At 41.7% G+C, this 17,685-nt stretch overlaps 1 protein-coding gene across 4 annotated transcripts in view; it reads left to right on the forward strand.

The window, feature by feature from the left end:
* SCNN1D (sodium channel epithelial 1 subunit delta) overlaps window positions 1-17,685 on the forward strand; it is a 29,665-nt gene extending 11,980 nt beyond the window's left edge. For 3 of the 4 annotated variants that reach the window (XM_072883594.1, XM_072883593.1, XM_072883592.1), the window contains 12 exons: window positions 6,827-7,155; window positions 7,998-8,250; window positions 9,737-9,930; window positions 11,410-11,513; window positions 11,936-12,099; window positions 12,663-12,761; window positions 13,377-13,494; window positions 14,056-14,134; window positions 14,778-14,835; window positions 15,608-15,663; window positions 15,994-16,069; window positions 16,343-17,685. In XM_072883594.1, the coding sequence (XP_072739695.1) occupies window positions 6,836-7,155; window positions 7,998-8,250; window positions 9,737-9,930; window positions 11,410-11,513; window positions 11,936-12,099; window positions 12,663-12,761; window positions 13,377-13,494; window positions 14,056-14,134; window positions 14,778-14,835; window positions 15,608-15,663; window positions 15,994-16,069; window positions 16,343-16,756 (1,935 nt within the window). In that variant the 5' untranslated portion in view covers window positions 6,827-6,835 and the 3' untranslated portion in view covers window positions 16,757-17,685. Of the gene's footprint in view, window positions 1-3,504; window positions 3,641-6,826; window positions 7,156-7,997; window positions 8,251-9,736; window positions 9,931-11,409; window positions 11,514-11,935; window positions 12,100-12,662; window positions 12,762-13,376; window positions 13,495-14,055; window positions 14,135-14,777; window positions 14,836-15,607; window positions 15,664-15,993; window positions 16,070-16,342 lie in introns of those variants that run through there. The other variant, XM_072883595.1, reaches the window with a different exon arrangement.

Raw genomic sequence — 17,685 nt, forward strand, 5'->3', positions numbered from 1 at the left:
ATGCTGTGTCCTGTGTAATGAGAGAAAATGCAGGAAGATGGTTTGACAGAGTAACCTGGAGCATTCCAGGAGAATAAACGCCATTCATGCAGGAACAAGTGACGTGAGTAAAGCAAGATTTGCTAAAAATCAAGATTAAGCTGTAGATCTACAAAGACTGCTGAAGGCAGGAAGGTACAGGATCTGCTCCGTATCCCTTCCACTGCTAGAGGAAGTGGATGCCAAAGGCTGCTTTTCTCAGCTCACAGACCGAAGAACAATACAGAGAAAAAAGTGGGGAATCTCCAGAAGACACAGGCGAGTTGAGGAATAATAGAAAGTAATGAAACACTTAAGCGTGAGAAAACATGATAATATGAAACAAATGCAACAAGGGAGCAAGTTAATAACTGAAAGACAGTTTGTGTGGTTAGTGGACAGCAAATTACAGTGAAGTTTACAGTGTGGTATGGCAGCAGGGAAAGCTGCTAGAAGTGGGGGGATTTTGTTGTGTCATTTCAGTTCGCTAATTTGTTTTAGGCCTCTCAGTGCAAGCAATTTTCAACCAACTGGGAAAGTCTTCATGAATGAGTAGCTGAAGTGTCCTCTCTTGTTCCTGTGTAAGCCAAGAAGAGTGTGATTTACATGATTAGGAAAAGCACTCTTATCTGTCTGGTCAGACTCACCCCACTGCAATTCAGTGTTCTCACAGGAAGTCCAGACACCGTGGCACCTCTTGTTTCAGACATTTAAAATGATATGGACAAAATATGAATATTTGAGCTCTAGAGGACTAGCCGGTCACAGCAAGAGGGACTAGCTGGAGATCATCACTAAGCTTCTCCAGTTTAATCTCTGACTCTTTCACTCAAGCCTGTAACAACAGCAAATGTAGTAAGGGGCAGGCACACTGAATGTTCTACCTGCTGAACCTTGTCTGTGCTGTTCTAATCTGCTTAGTGTCTAATAACAGCCAAAGTCAGTGTTATGAGAGGTTTGCTCTATAGAGAGCAAAACTTTTTTCACGTGCACCAGCTGTAAGGAAGTATTCAAGGATAAAAAAATGATCGTCTGGTACTAGATTTCCCTAAGTGCCCGAGTCCGTTCCACAAGGAACATTAATTCACTAACTCTTTCGCCCATGTGAAGTAGCTCAAGTCTCTTCTCTCTGCCTGCAGGATACTCTTTGTCCCTCTCTTCTGTTACTCTGAGCTGGTGCTGATACTAAGACAGGCACATATTTGTGTGCACAGGCATGTTTGTACAGCCTGATTTTCATTTCTGTTTCAGCAGTCTATCAAATAGGTGAGAATTGTATTATCATCCATGCTGAGCATGCACAATAATCAAGGCTAGTGTAGAGTCAAGGGTCAAGAGTGGAGTTGGACAGTTCCTTTGGTATGTGACAGCAATGTAAAAGCTTAAAAGCAAAATGACAAAATTCCTTTATTTTGTTTACCTGTACTGTCTTCATCAACTAAATGGGATGTGATTCCATTAATCTCGACTGGGGAACAAATTGCAATTCAGGGAGAGGGGTTTGCAAACTCACAGTGTGGGAGGCATCCTTCTGTGTAGAGCATAACAGGTCCAGAGGGTGTATTCAACCGTTGACATTTGCTGCTGCTATACGGGGCATGCCATATACTTACTCCTTCCCTCCATTACAGTACGATGAGCACTAATAAACATTTTCTGCCCCACTGAAAACAATTATAGCATAGCCTTTTTGCAACCCTAAAGGACTTTCTCATGAATGTTCTCTCATGAATGTTATCTGTTTCTGTATTTTGAAAGAAACACCAACTTACTTTTTAACCAGGGAAAGGGTTCTCTTCCCCTCTCCTCCCAGTTCAGGATACAGGATGACATATGAGCAAGTGCAAACAGAAATGGTATCTTGCTGGAGGGACAGCGTTGTCTGCATATCCAGTTCTTCTCCATTTCCTGCAGGAAAAATTCATGGCTGGCTCAGAAGGTATTGTTCTGATGTGTTGCCAGAGAATCTCTACGCTAAGGCCTGCAGCCATAATGAAGCAACAGAATTTGTCTTGTGTATGTTCGTTGTGCAATAATTTCATTGTCAAGGATTTATTGTTGCCATTTTCTATTGCACAATATAAAATGAAGAGAGAAAGAAGGGTGGGGGACAAATAAATGGACGTGACAGAATTAGGTTTTCAGTGTTCTGAGTGTTTTAATGAGAATTTAACTACTTATCTCTTCATCGATCAGTGACAAGTGGCTCTGCTGTAGCTGTTCATTCAAGAGACAACTGGATTTTTTTTAATCAAAAGTTTAGTTTTTACACCCCAAAATACTGGCTTTTTTTAAAATTTAAAACATTTTCCAAATATTTTTGTGACATTTCCTTTTAATTCCAGAGACAGAGGGGTAAAACACATTAATAGCAGCTGTTTAATAGGATTCACATCTTTTCAAATAATCATTTTAAAATTTGATATGAACGTTCTACATGTTTTGTTTTTCTAAAACAAAATCCAGCCCAAAGCAATTGTTAAAAATGTAAACAGGATTGAAATCAGTCAAAATCAGAAGAGTATGTTTCCCCTGATCTTTATCCTTTGTCCCTTCTTTTTGAATTCAATTTCACAAGAAATTTCAATTGTCTTTGCAAATGACAGTATTGCACAACTTCCAACGTAATAGAAAATCCGGTTCCAGCCAATTTTAAAAGGCAGGCAGGAGCTCTGCTGGTCTGATTTGGAGCTCTAAACATTATCCATATCCAGAGTATTAATATTTTCATATAACAAGCTTCTTGCAAAACCATTGCAGAGCTGTTTTCAGACTGGGCAGATGTCAGTGCTCATTATGCAAGCAATCTGAGGTGCTTGTGTTTTAGCAGTCCCAGAGTTCTGAATCTACTTCTGCGTTACTTATGCAGACTTTTGCAAGTCTTAACTAAGCCGTATTACAAAACCAGGATGTTCTGATTTAAATTGAGTGTCATGGTTGATTTAGTCTATTCAAGTCTCAACATCTGAAGAGTTAAATTCTTAATAGGTACGGGATAGCCCACTACAGATGAGCAATATTCTTGAAGAAGCAGGAAGAAATCCACTGCCACGTGTGCCTTAGACTGAGTAGCTGATCATTTCAGATTACACTGAGGTATGTAATTCCTCAAGCACACCTGTGGAAACCTTAATAGCTTCAATTACTAGCGATCATGCAAGCCTCCGGAAACTATGAAAAGCAGGCAGAAAGCTAGTTCCTTGATGGGAAAGTTCAGAGCGGAAAGAACCTTACAGGATCCGTGGTTACTTCCCATGGTATTTGTAGAAATTTTGGCTAAAAAGCTATTCTAGCCATTGAAAAAAAAAAAATGAGCACACCACCACCACTCAAACCAACTTTAACTCAAGCGTAACCTTAATGTTAACTTGTTTGTCCAGTTCATTCACTTCCTATTATTCCCTGGATCATGCTTTGAATAATTTCCATGATCTGTTTCTGAAGTCCTGCCCCTTTTGATGTCATCGATTTGATCCATATAGGCTGGACAGCTCCCAATGTATCGTCAGTTAGAAAAGGAAATCTGAAAGCTTTGGACCAAGACTTGTCTTCTGTTTGGGATAAAGCTGAAGGCTGAGTTTAGTGGCTACTCTAAACACTCAAAAATAGACTTTCTGCCAAGGTACAGTGGGGTGTTTTGTAATTTGGTCTTAGTTGTTTTACTGTGTATTTCTGTATATATGTATGATTGGTATGTAGATATAGATACCTATACACACGGTTGAATTTTGACTACCTGACATTTATGTGTAAGTGTTTAGGATGTGTTGAGCATCGAGTTGCTGTGATAATACATGAACATATACTTGTTTGCCACTGCTGTATAACTTCCACTGACTTTCTTATAACCTGCAGCCTCTCTCCAGGCACTTACCACAGACTAGACAGGCAACTGGTCACTGTAGCTGTTACATGTTTTGTTAAGTCCTGGACTGCAATTGCTATGTTAAATAAATTAGTGGTAGGCTGATCTGGGAAGCCAGTGGAGAGAGGATGTTCTGTTGCCTGTACACATGTGTGTTTTGAAAGATTCCCTCTGGGGTTTTTTTGCATTATCATATGCTTTTTCATTCTAGTTATTTTAAGAATGCGGATTCAAATGGTATGAACTAACTAGCCATAGCCTTAAAAGCCCAGTCAGAATGTCTGAAAATTGCGGATTGTCTCTGAAAGCCATGGTTTGAATGTTTACAGGGGGTTTTTTTTAGATTCAAAATTATAGGTAGAAAAAGTGTGTTTGATAGATTTGATCTGGCATTCACTTTTGGTAACTATTACCTTTTATTCTACTTTTCCTCATTAGAGCAAGGCTGATTAGTGAGCAGTAACAAATTAAATTTTCCTGGTTTAGTCTCACACAATTTTCATTTCTATCTTAAAATACCATAAAAATTTACGGACTCATTCAATGTCTGTCTTAACATACACTGCAGACTTATTTTCATTTGTTCTTATCTAAATAAAATGAGAAAGAAAGAACTGAATAAGATAAAGGTTGAACACACAATTTAGCATAAGGGTTTAATTGGAAAAATGTGTAACGGGGTAGCAAGACTACCATGGATTCCGTTCTGGAGTTTGCCACAGATAGTCCTTTTTGACTGAAGGAGCATTCAGATGTAAACCTTCAGCTGTAAGGTTGGCTGATAAAATTTGTAACCGGTGGTTCAGAGTACTATGGCTCTGTGTAGTCTGAGTGGGAGTACCGGTTTAAGTATAGAAGCACTGCAGAAAAACAGTGTTTCCTTGTAGCAAAAGTGGAATTGCTCATCTCCCACTTCAAGTTGTTATCACACATCTTTGCTTTTAATTGTTCATGCCCTTTTTTAAATATTTCACTTTGCTTGGGCTTCCTGTACTTGTTCAATGGCAAGTATATCTAAGAAATTTGAGAAATCATTTGTCGTGTTTAATTATAAAAGTAAAAGGAGGTGCATTGAGCTAATTTTGTATTACTGTTAAAAAATATCTTCGAAAATACAAACATGGTATGTGTTATGGACTTTGGGGAAAACAACTTGTGATAAACTGGGTTTCCTTCTCAGATAATACACTTTTGTGGGCTATTTTAAAGCTAATCTGGTATACAGCTTTTGGAGTGCTCTTCGCTGTTTAAGGATTATTCCTAATCTTTCTGACATGAATAGGTACACTGAAGAGATTGTCTTAGCAGCTTGTAACTCTCAGATATCATTTCAGATGAAGTGTCCTATTCCGAGGACCTTTGAAAAGACCATTTTAAAGCCATGTTTTAAAATGGAGGGGTCTAGTTGAGGATGAAGGCATTGCAGGTCAGGGCACTAGCGTGTATCAGCTGAGCTGTGGTAACCCCACTGGCACCTCAGACCGAGCCACCACCAAACACTTCAAGGCCCATAACTCAGTAAAGGGCCTGAGCTTTCATTCCATTATCACGTAGCCCACTTGCAACAATTCTTTAGTTATTTGTGCACTCCTTGTCTTCAAACTCTGTTACTGTATTTATAAGATTTTTATTTGGAGTTAAGGTTGGCCCAAAGTAGTGTACTCAGTAAACTTCTCTTAATAGCATAATAGGTAGGGTGATTCACAGAGTGCTGTAATGCTGGAAACTCACATATTACAGGACTTGATGTCATGTTCAGTAAATGCAAGTATGTCAACATTAGTCCAATGTCCCAAACTGGTACCAAAACCTAGGAAGGTGCCCTCGGTCTGTGCTAGATAAAACATATGAGCATAAATAATGTTCACACTTTCATCAGCATAAAGTCTGAAATTATCTACGGTACCATAGTAGATGTTTTACTTACTGTGACAAAGGAGATATGGATTTTGATTTCCAGTTATGCCACTCTTCTTGGACGATTTTCAGTTTCTGTGCTTCCTTTTCACTTCTGTAAAATAGAGAGAAGGAGAAGATTTTTAGATTCCTGGAGGAAACTATTTATGTAAGAGATAGGGGGCAAAATTTCTGTTAATAGCAGTAACTGATATTTCTGTGGTCTTCAGAAACAACCCAAGAGCATTTTATTTTAAGTAGCATCTGCAATGCTTTATCTACATCCTAATTTGGTTAATCCCCTCTGTGGTTTCAATTGAGGTGGTGTTTTTCTCCACTTCCTTTCCTAAATACCTGATCATGCTCATCTGAACTATGAAATACCTACTGTATTTCATCTTGGAAGTGGCTCTATTTCAGGGATGGCAGAAATTAATCCTATTTACCTCCATTCTGCAGAATGAGAGAGCATACAGCAAAAATTAAAACCAGATCCTAATTCGTCCCTTTGGTTCACTTGAAAGTTGCATTTATCCCGATTCCTTGACATAAGGATGAAGCCATATTGCTAGTTCTGAGACTGTCTTTTTTCAGGCCTATAGGCCAGCATGTTTCACTAGCAATATACTCATAATAATGAATTAGTTACAGAGCTGTATTAATGCACAGTGACACAATGTTTCAGAGTTAAATGTTGGTCCTTAGTATTCTTAGAAAGAAGAAAACTACACATCCCTTTGGCTGCAGACTTCTCAGCAGCTTGTGTATTAGTCACTTTAATGTTGCATATCCGTACTAACAGAGAAGTCATAGCGTAAGCGTGGTAGAACGCCTCAAGTTACTTCAGCAGCAGCGTGCAGAACATTTGACCTCTTTGCTACTTCCTGGTGTCCAAACGCTGGAAAGACAGATTAAGTCTCAGCTCACAGTTATTTTCCGCTTTTGCTATTGACAAACTCATTGGTGCCCTGTTTTAAAGAGTCCATGGATTGGCCTTGGTCTTTCTAACAAGCTAAAAATATTTTTTTTTTCTTTTTTATTGAACAGACTTAGAGGATGGAGCAGGAAGTGGCAAGAGAAGAAGAAGAGAGGAAAGAAGGCTTGATTGAGTTTTACGATTCCTTCAAGGATATGTTTGAGTTCTTCTGTAAGAACACAACAATCCATGGCACCATCCGCCTCGTATGCTCAGACAGCAATAGGATGAAAACAGCTTTTTGGACTCTGCTTTTACTTGCCAGCTTTGGCATGTTGTACTGGCAATTTGCACTTATGTTCAGCCAGTACTGGGCCTACCCTGTTGTCCTGACCATGTCAATGCATTCAGAGCCCAAGATGTTTCCAGCCATTACCATCTGCAATCTGGACCCATACAGGTAACCTGTGCTTGGCTGTAGTCACGTCTTTACAGTCGCAAGGGTTCAGGAAGGGTCAGCAACTTCATGAATGCAGCCTGGAGGAGGCTGAAGGTAGAGGGAGGCCAGTCGAGGGAGGTCTGTCTGCCTTACAGAGGTGGAAAGGGACTATTGTTATTTCCAAACTTGTTTTAAGATAAGATCTTGTTGAGAATGATGCAACAGCATGTAGCAGTTTATTTCATGCACTGAGTCAGGATAGAGGGAACTCTACCTTGTGACTTGGTTCAAGCTGCTAACTGATTTTGTGCTCTGATAAAAACAGTCTTTCCCTGAAAAACGTGGCTACTGTGTGTATTCATTCGTAACTAAACCACCAATCTCTGTAATGATGCATGCTAGAGCTGATTCTGCTTGGTTTTTCATACCGCAAAATGGCTTTAAGGAGACAATATAACTTCTATGGAAGTCTGCGTGGCCCTGCTTGTCAAACAAGGCTCACACAGTAGTGGCAAGTTATCAAGAAGTTTCAAATTACATAGTAAAGGAATTATGTAATTTCCTTGGAATAATTATTTAATTGGCTGACAAGAAGGCCAGTTTGTGCAGCTCATGTTGCACAGCTAAAAGTTCTGAGGTTTTCAGTGGAGGATCCAGCAACTGGAAATTCAGCTGCCAGAGCTCCTAATAAATTAATTTATTGAAGTTAGGTATGCTAAGCATAGGCACCATAATTGTGAGGTTGCATATAACCATTGCATAATTGCACATAACCAGATACTGTGAGGGTACATAAAATAAAGTGCTTTTGTCTAATAGAAATGTGGATATTCACAAATAGCTAATATTTCTGTTCCTTGCAGATTTGAACTGGTTAGTGAACATTTGGTTCAGTTGGATCACATGGCAGAGGAATCTATCGCTTTTTTGTATGGCATCAACGTTTCAGCCAGCTTATTTCCCATGAATGAGAAAAACATCCACGTAAAAGACTTGTCAAGCATAGGAAATCTCAGCAGATCTAGCTTCAAGCTGAGCCAAAACTTCTCACTCTTGAGAATGTCTGACCACAATAGCAGGTCAGGAAAGAAGCATTCCAGTGTGGGCTTCAGGCTGGTAAGTGCATGTCCTCTTTGAGGTTTTAGCCTGGCTACAGGCACGAGCAGCGAGGACTGGCTGCTCCCTAAGGGACGGGGACAGAGGGGAACCTGCTGGCAGGGTAGGACCGGGGCCCATCCCGTGGTACCTCAGCAAGCGAGCAGGGAAGGCTGACAGATGATGGCCAGGTCCAACCAAGAGTCCAGCTCATCAGGCAAGTTCGTGGCAACGAGGCAGGTTGAAGACCAGGCCATGAAGTTAGCCCACTGGATCCACGGTGAGGCAGGAGCACAGTGGCAGCCGAGCTGGAAAGCAGCAGCCATACAGCATGGCCCAAGGAGGGGCTGGAGGCCCCAAGCTGAGCTTAAATGAGCTCCTGGGCCCACAGGCAGAGGGTGTGTGTGGAGAGCCCAGGTGAGGCTGCTCAGGGCCCTTTATCAGCGCACTCAGGGCCCTGACAAAGATCTCACGAGGTACATTCAGAAAAATTACTGAAAAATTAGGTAGTTTCAGTGCTGTGTGATGACAGCTTGGAGGATGTTTCAGGAGAGTCCATCCCTGCCTCTAACAGTTTATGCTGATTGCCAGGATTCTTGTGAAGTGAAACAATAGCAACATCAATGGTCTGACACAGCCCACCCACCTGTACAGTAGTGACAATTCAGTAGAGAATGGTAGCAGTAGGCTATGGGAATCATTGCACCCCTTTCTAAAAATATACAAAACATCTAGACTTAGCAGGTGAGCCTAGAAAAAAACAATAACAACATGTGAGGATTCCCTCAGTGTCTAAATGCTGTGGTACTGGGGGCACTAGAAATGTTGCAGGTAAAACGAACGATGGCAATAACAAATCAGGAGGATGAATCCAATAAATGTGTATCTGTGACTTTGGAGAAGAATGCAAATGCTTCAGATTCTTCATATCAAAAAACAGGGTTAGCGTAGATCTAAGAGGAGAAGCTATGGGAGAGAGACTGATGCGGCTTGAATGGCCAGCAATTTTTGCCTGATTATTATCGTCCTGCCCTATCCTGAAGTCCTTCACCAGGCACACTTTCACCAGAATCTGTGGGTGTTCACCTGTCTAAGGCCTGAGTAAGAACAAAGAAAGCGTCTCAGGACTTGTTTCATGATTCATTGGTTGTAGAGAATTCCCACCAGCCCTGTCCTTCCTTCTCCCAAGTTACTTGAGTTTGCTTGTCTGCTCTCTTCTCCTGCCTCTTTTCCCCTGTACGCTTTCCCCTGGGATGAAGGAGCACACCTAGTTCAGCTTCAAGGAGAGAAGGTGCTTAGCACATACCAAGATGATCTCCAGAGGTCCTTTCCAACCTCAGCCATCCTGTGATTCTGTGATAACTAAAACGATCAGAGACTTCACTTTCTGGAAAAATAGAGGTTCCCCTTGTCCCTGTATCCAGTATTGCCTTTACCCCCTGATCTCTGTTACCCTCAAGCTGTCATGTCCTGGCTGTGCTGAATGGCTCCCTCTCTTTTCTTCCAGTGCAATGCCACAGGCGGGAATTGCTTCTACAAGACCTATTCATCTGGGATGGATGCAATTCTTGAATGGTACAGGTTTCACTACATGAATATCATGTCCCAGCTACCAGTTATAATCAACATTTCTGATCATGAGGAGCAAATAGAAGATATGGTCTACTCCTGTCAGTATGATGGGGAGCCCTGCAGACCCAGGTATGTTACTTCTTGAGACGCTAATTGTGATTTCAGCAGAACTCAAGGACTTGGGAGACTGAAACTGAGCCTATGCTTTCAGGCAGTGCAGGCACTGCACCTCATGGCATACTGCCAGGCTTAGCCCTTGTTGGAGATCTGACTCAAAGAAAGGACAGCCTTTCATGATCAGAGCATGGGCCTAGGAACCTAGAACTTAGCGTTCTGCCATGACTTACCTCTATGTGAGTTAATGTCTTAGGGTGTCAAAGAAGGCTAAGAGAAATTCAGCAGGAATTAAACCCTTACTGGTACAAAGATGCATTGACTGCATTGAATGGTAAATGATTAAAGTCTGTCTGCATGGGAGGAAAGGAGCAGGAATCCTCAGATATCCAATGGATAAAAGTGGGATCTCTTTTTGCTGTAACAATGAAAAGGGGGAAGAGAAGGGGAAGATGGCTCTCACAACTGTGCTGTAGCGCTTGGCCCCTGAGCACAAGGATTGTTCTCAACTATTATGCCAGGAGGACTCAGTTAATGCCAAAAGGGTCAGATGGTCTTTTTGCATCCTTTTGTTCCTAGAGGCAAAGAAGTGAGCCTGCTGCCCATACCAAAGGCAAAGGTGTACCTTCTTTTTCCTGCATGCCTGTGGTCTGTACTGTTGGAGGCTCTTCCAGAGACAGCTGACATACACCACCCAAGACGATGCTGTGCCTCAGGCACACGAGCCATTTGCTGGCCTACTTGTTTTCAGCTGATATCTTGAACAAAGTTAACAGCAACGCACTCATCTATGACACAGAATAAGCAGAAGGCAAACTTAAGTGTTTTTCTGAGCACTTTCAGCAAAGAGGATAGGGGTCTATGAAGTTTGTTGTAGATCATTTTATTAGATAAGGTCCTATCTTATCTTTCCTGGAGGCAATTGACTCATGTTCTTCTGCACTTAGTGTTTTTGATGCTTTCATGTAATACATCTCCGTCCATGCACTTGATGGTGAGCATCGTCACTTTTGTACATGTGTTCATCCAACTCTTCTTAAGAACTCTAACAAACTGGTGGAATGTGGAGGCTGACTTGGCCAGGGAAGTTCAGCATGATCATAATAACTGGTATAATTTTTAAGAAAACAAGGAAAGAAAGAATCTATTTCTCCTATTGATTAGAGCACAGAACTGGTGTTTCTCCTATTGATTAGAGCACAGAACTTGAACCTGCCTGGTTGTTGGAACAAGCAGGGAAAAATTTAGTCTACTTGGTGGAAGGAAAAGCAAGTCAGAACTCTGAATTTGACTCTTGTGTTTGCTGCTCTGGCTGTAACCTTGGGTGAACAGCGAATCCCTGTGCACCTGACTTTTCCCCTTGTCTCTGTTGAGTTAACAACTCTTTCCCATAGGCGCTCCTGTACATAGACACACACAAAGCGCATCCTACATAGAAATAAAGGTATTGCTACACTCATAATTAAAACCCATCAAAATCTCTCTTGATTTCAGTGACTATGTTCACTTTCACCACCCAGTCTTTGGAAGCTGCTATACTTTTAACAGCAAGGGAACAGACCCTTTTTGGACAGCTACAAAACCAGGCATTCCTTACGGTATGTTATTTGGCAAAGGGTGGGAAGAAGAGCTAAAATTAATATAATCTGGCTATGGATTAAATATATGTCTTCTATATATGACTTACTGACATATGGCCCTCTCTTCTAGTCTGGTGGCACAAATTATATACTGTATTTGCTTGCTTCACTAGCCACATGTATATAATAGCCATATCAGCCATATCTTAACTTGTAGCAAGCAGAATATTATTTTAGTTTTCAAGCAGAATATGATTACAGTTTTGGAATAGGCTGATGCAATTGCTACCTGACTGCTCACCAGGTCTCTAAGGAAAAAGAATGGCTCTTCTGTGAGCTAAGACAGCAATTTGATCAGTGCTGAGAATTCAAGACATGGTGGTCTCCCTATTTTGGCCCAGAATAAGTTTTTATATGCTTCCTTTTTCTTTGGTTTACAGGACTTTCCCTTATCCTGAGAGCAGAGCAGAAGGATCACATCCCACTCTTGTCTACAGTAGCAGGTGTGAAAGTGATGATACACAACCACAATCAGACGCCATTCCTTGAGCATGAAGGCTTTGACATCAGACCCGGCATTGCTACTATCATAGGCATTCAGCAGGTTAGCCACTTGCTCAAGAGCATTGTTTCTTTTCCTTCGGATTGCAGAAAGTTGTGAGGAGCTGAACACTGTGACCATACAACGGACTTGTGGGATTCTTGTGTTCACTTCTTGACTGTGCAAGCCCCTTTTCTCTCTTCGCTGTGCTCAGGTTCCCATGGGTAAAACAAAATTATTCCAAATGTGCAAGTGGCCTTTTGGTCCTCGATACATTGGGGCCTGATTTGTTTTACAGAGGCTCTTACACCTCTCACATCTTGTTCCAGCTCTACACAGGGGGCTGCGTGTGTACATTAGGATGAGAACAAACATTCAGAAATGATTTAGTTATTTTGACATGATGAGTTACTGCTTGTCAGCTGAACCAGTGGCTGACCACGTGCACTCTCCTACCTTTGCCCTGTTACTGTATATGTTTTATTAGCAAGGTATATCTTGGCTGCTCACATGCATTACTACACTTCCTGTCCTTTATATGATGCTCCATCCAGTTAAGTTTAGATGGTAACGGCTAGGTCCAATTAAAGCTCCTAATCACTCAGGCCTCTTTTCTATGTCCACAGGATGAGGTGAATCGCCTGGGTGGCAATTACGGGAAATGCACGACTAATGGCAATGATGTGAATGTTAAACTCCTGTACAACAACTCCTACACCCTGCAGGTATTGTCAGAGTGGCTGGCTGAGGCCCCAGCTTATTCAGAGCGGGTGAATAGCAAACAAGCCATACCTTACTCTCCAGAGAGCTTTTACAAATCGGCAGGTTCATTCCTGGAGATAGCAGAGAGATTCATGCCCCTCTGAGAAGAAGCTCACGAACAGGGTGTTATAACTTGGAATGTGTTTTACTGAGTGGGGGATACTCAGTCCCAGACACTGGGGCTCTTCCCTCCTTGTAACACAAGAGAGATCAGACAGTGAGCCAGTCAAGGCAGCTGGACTGTTCTAGTAGGACATTCTTGGGCCATCAGGTCTTTATTTGTGTAAGTAGTTGTTCCTGGCTCCAGGTGCTTGGGCTGTTTAACCGCAATGTAACTGGGCATAATGAAACAGGGGGCTGGGGGAAATTCTATCTCACGGAGTTCAATACTGTTTTCAGAGGTAAAGCCAAGGAATAAAAAGTGAAAACCTTTTGCATCATCACGGTCTAGTAACGGCTGGTGTCTTTCTGCAGCAACAAAATCATTGTCTCCTAGCAGCTGCATGCTGCAGACTGAAGATTTGGGCACTTGCGAATTTCTGGCTTATCCAATCTTTTATGCCTTCTTTATTTTCCAGGCTTGTTTGCATTCCTGCTTTCAGCATATAATGGTTCGAAAATGTGGCTGTGGTTACTACTACTACCCACTGCCTCCCGGTGCTGAATACTGTAACTACAATAAGCAGCCTGCATGGGGTAAGAGCAAACGACTGCTGTCTTCTCCTTGTCGGAAGAGAACACTTTCCTACAATAGTCACTGGTTACATGACTCCTTAGATTACTGCCCTTCTACTTCGTGCCTATTTCCTGCTTAGACTATTTCCTCACATCACTGAACCCAGCCAGATGGCAGGCACCTTTCTGTGTATTTGCATGGATATCAAGTTAGTGCAGAAAAAATCTTGATGCTATCAAGCATCCCTTTATTAAGGACATTAATATAAGGTCAAACTCTTTCATGTTACCAATATTGGTGGCTGTGCTGGTGTAAGACAAAGCTTTGAATAACTTCTCTTGGTTTTCTGGTTGGCATATCCTCATCAGATCCTTACAGGGAAGGCACCTGCATTGCACACAGGTGATTAGCTCGGCCATCTGGAACCATTCCAAAGTGAGAGTCAGGTGAAAACAGGTCTCTCTGAGAGAGTGCTGTATGCTTGGGAAAGGCGAGGGCAGAGGTTTTGGTAGCCTTCCATTTGGTAGCCTTCCATTTCCTGAGGAAGTGTCTGAGTGTGTTCCTCCCATTTCTTTCACCAGGTCACTGCTTTTACCAGCTGTACAACAGGCTCAGAAATCATCACCTGAATTGTTTTGACCAGTGCCCCAAGCCTTGTCGGTAGGTCACAAAAGCAGAGCACAGTAAAAACCAGCTTGCAGAGGCAAATCACACCAGTGGAAATGTAGGCAACTTAGCAGAAAATTTATGGACCAACTGGCCAACTAAATTTTGGCATTTTCTGAACCAGAGATTTTGGCTTGGTGTTTGAATCCCAATGCTGAGAAAGGAAAAAGATGACAACATTAGATGAATTAAATAAGAACTTTGTGTGTACATGACAGCAGAGAGGGGAAATTGTTTTAATCACACTGAAATGTTTTATGAAGCCCAAACCAAATTGTTTGTTTCATTTTTCAATCTATATTACTTTTCTTTATTCACCTTTTATATTGTAGGTCAATTTCAAAATGGAAAGACATAATTTTAAAGCAAAATATCAAATATTTTGGTTTTGAATACATCAAAGAAAAGTTGTCAGAATTTTGAAACCATTCTAGTTTTCCTCCTGACCTGAACAGTTTTCAGGCAACCTCTGGTTTCATTTTCTAAGCCGTCTTACAAAGTTTTTTCTGAGGTTCACAAGAGGTGCCCCCAGAACTTCTGCTTTGGGCAAGTAGTTAGCATTGTTAAACTCCTTCATGTATTCATTTTTAAATGCCAAGAGTCATAGGGATCATAATCTCCATTTTTCTCTTCTCAGGGAATCACTGTACAAGGTGTCTGCTGGGACGGCTAAATGGCCATCAGCGAAGTCTCAGGTAGTCCCTACAGACAACTGCTGTGTTTAGAGGGGAAACTGTATTTACTGTGGCTGTTGGAACATTAAAGTTAAGAGTGAAAACGATGACTCAGGCAGCAGCAATGGAAGTGGCAAATAAAGCAAACTGGTCCAAAACCTGGGCCCAAGGGAATGACCCTGTAGTTAAGATGCCAGACTAAGATGCTGGAGAGGTACATTCAGTTCCAGTTCTAATCCAAACTTCCTTGTGACCTTAAGTGATTCACCTCTCTGCCTTAGTTCCCGCCTACAAAATGGCATTAGTGACTTTCTGCTTCCAGTGTGTGTGGTGGTGTAACAACTCACTTATTACTGTTCGTGAAGTGCTGCAGGGCTGCAATGGAAACTCTGTGAGTCAATAGCTGACCTCTTGCCGTTTCTCATGTTCTAATGTTAAATGGGTATTCAGCCTGTATGACCAGGTAATTAATTCATGATAGGTGATAATGTAGATGTGAATACAACCAATGCATTTTAAAAGAGGCAATTATTTGGTGGGGTTGCCATTAAAGGCAGAATTTAAGAACCAGAATACTATACACACCTAAGATAGTGTGTATTTCCTTGCTATTCTGGCAAATATAGCTACTACTTGATAGCTATCACTATGTGTTATAAACCAATCAGTTACAACCTTTTTTATTATTCACAATAGCCATTTTATTGCTTATGAAATCTACATTTACAAAATATCAAACATACAAAAACTGAGAAGACAGGATCACCAATAACATACATATACTCTGCTGCAGGACTGGATCCGCCAAGCTCTAAGGCATCAGAACGGATATAACTCTACCAGCAACAGGTTAGTCACTGCGAGAAGGTACTCCTGTTAAAACCATGGATTAACTCGTCATCCTTGCAGAGTTTGTAGACGTTTGACTGGAAAGGGAGGACAAGAGAAAAATGTACAGGGTCATCCAATAAATGTCCCATCTTTCCTCACAGCACTGTAAGACAGTCACTTCTGTAACTTTTTTCCAAGCTCATGTTAAACACCCTCAGGAAAAAAGCTTGAGTGAGTGGTGAAACTTCAGCATGTAAAATGGAGACCAGAATGCCAGCAGTACCTTCCACCAGGTGAATGACATGTGGACGTCCCACCGTTGCTAACTGCTCCCTTTCTCCAATACAGGAAGGATATTGCCAAAGTGACGATCTTCTACCAGCAGCTGAACTACCAGTCTGTGAACGAGTCTCCTTTACTCTCAGTAGGTTGTGCTACATCAGCTCAAAACCTTGTTACCTGTCATTAGTTATGGTGTGCTGTGTATGGTTGGAGGGAGGATTATTTACAGCCCCCAAGAAGGGATGGGATTATTCTTCTTAAGGGAGAGACTTGAAAATTTCACATTTTACACAGTCACACAAAATTACTCCCCAAATGGCAAGCAGCTAACTGACCTGCTGGCAATATGCAATAATTTCATGTTCCCAGAGCTCTGCTGTGTTTGATAAACACAACCCTTTGATTCTTTCCACAGGAGAATCTGCTTCTCTCCAGCATGGGAAGCCAATGGAGTCTCTGGTTTGGATCCTCAGTGTTGTCCGTAGTTGAAATGTTTGAGCTGCTTGTAGATACACTGGTCTTGTCTCTCCTCTTCTGCTACCAAAGGTTCAGGTCAAAGAAGACGTTGAAAGTAGCTCACACTCCCACCATCCCCAGCGTGAGCTTGACCCTGGAAAACTACCGAGTTGTGCAAGAAGAAGCTGGAAAAGGTGATGATTCTGCTCATACTCACCCTTCTGGAGTGACTATTGCCATGGACAGCAACAGTGACCTGCATCTTCACCCACTCTCCAGCAAGGTGGAAATGCCAGAGCTTTGCCCAGATGTGGTACTTAATGGATTTAAATACACGAAGGACAGCTCTTTGGGAGGGGAACTGAAGAGCTAAGGATGTGTTTGTGTGCACAGAGAAGTGGGAGACTTGAAACTCCCCTAATGCTCAGGCGCTGTCAGAAAAGTTGCACACAGAAATGTTCTGGTCCACGATCTGTAAGCATCTAAACACCACGCTGCTGAGCATGGCAATCCTCCTCCAGCTATTACAAGTTCATGATTAAACCATCCGTGTGTCCTGGATTCAGGCATCATGCAATGTTCTTTTGTTCCTGATGAGTACCAGGGGAGGGGAGAACTGTACTTCTACTCTCTGGGACAGTCGTCGAGTCCTCATAAAAGCCTATTCATAGCTTTTAACTTTTAAACCCTTGTGAGGAAATCAGCCTGTGGCTTCAGACAGGCCCATCTACATTTCACAAATGTACTCAAGAGAAAAGTCAGCCTGGCTGTTAATGGAAAGATTTCCAATGGAGGCTAAAGAGCAAGAGCTCCTATCAGTCAGCGTTGTCTTGAGGACGACAGAGCAGGTAGTAACAAGAGGTGGCTCCGATAACAGCTTTGCTTCCAAGACACCGCTCTGTCCTTAACCTATTACTGGTGAATTTTGAGGACAAATGCTGCTGCTGAGATGCTTTTAGACTTAACCCAGGTTATTTCAAATGAGACTCGCTATCTTAGAGGAAAGAGAAGAAACGGGGTGAGAACTTTTTTATGTCGCAGACGAAGCATCTGATTTATTTAGAAGATTAAAACAATGCTGCGTTTTTGCTGCAGTCCATTTATAAATAGAGATGTTTTAATGTTAATATTTGACAGTAACTTATGTGTACATAAAATAACACATTTATTTTTGATGATGACATTTGCACAGGAGCATTTTACTCTGTTATAATCTTGTTTATGACTTTCTGTAGAAAACGAGTTAACAAGGAATCAATGTGCTTTGTTTTGTAACTTTTTTAAATAATAAAATGCTCTGAA

This window comes from Ciconia boyciana, chromosome 19 (genome assembly GCF_034638445.1).
Source record: "Ciconia boyciana chromosome 19, ASM3463844v1, whole genome shotgun sequence".
NCBI lineage: Eukaryota > Metazoa > Chordata > Aves > Ciconiiformes > Ciconiidae > Ciconia > Ciconia boyciana.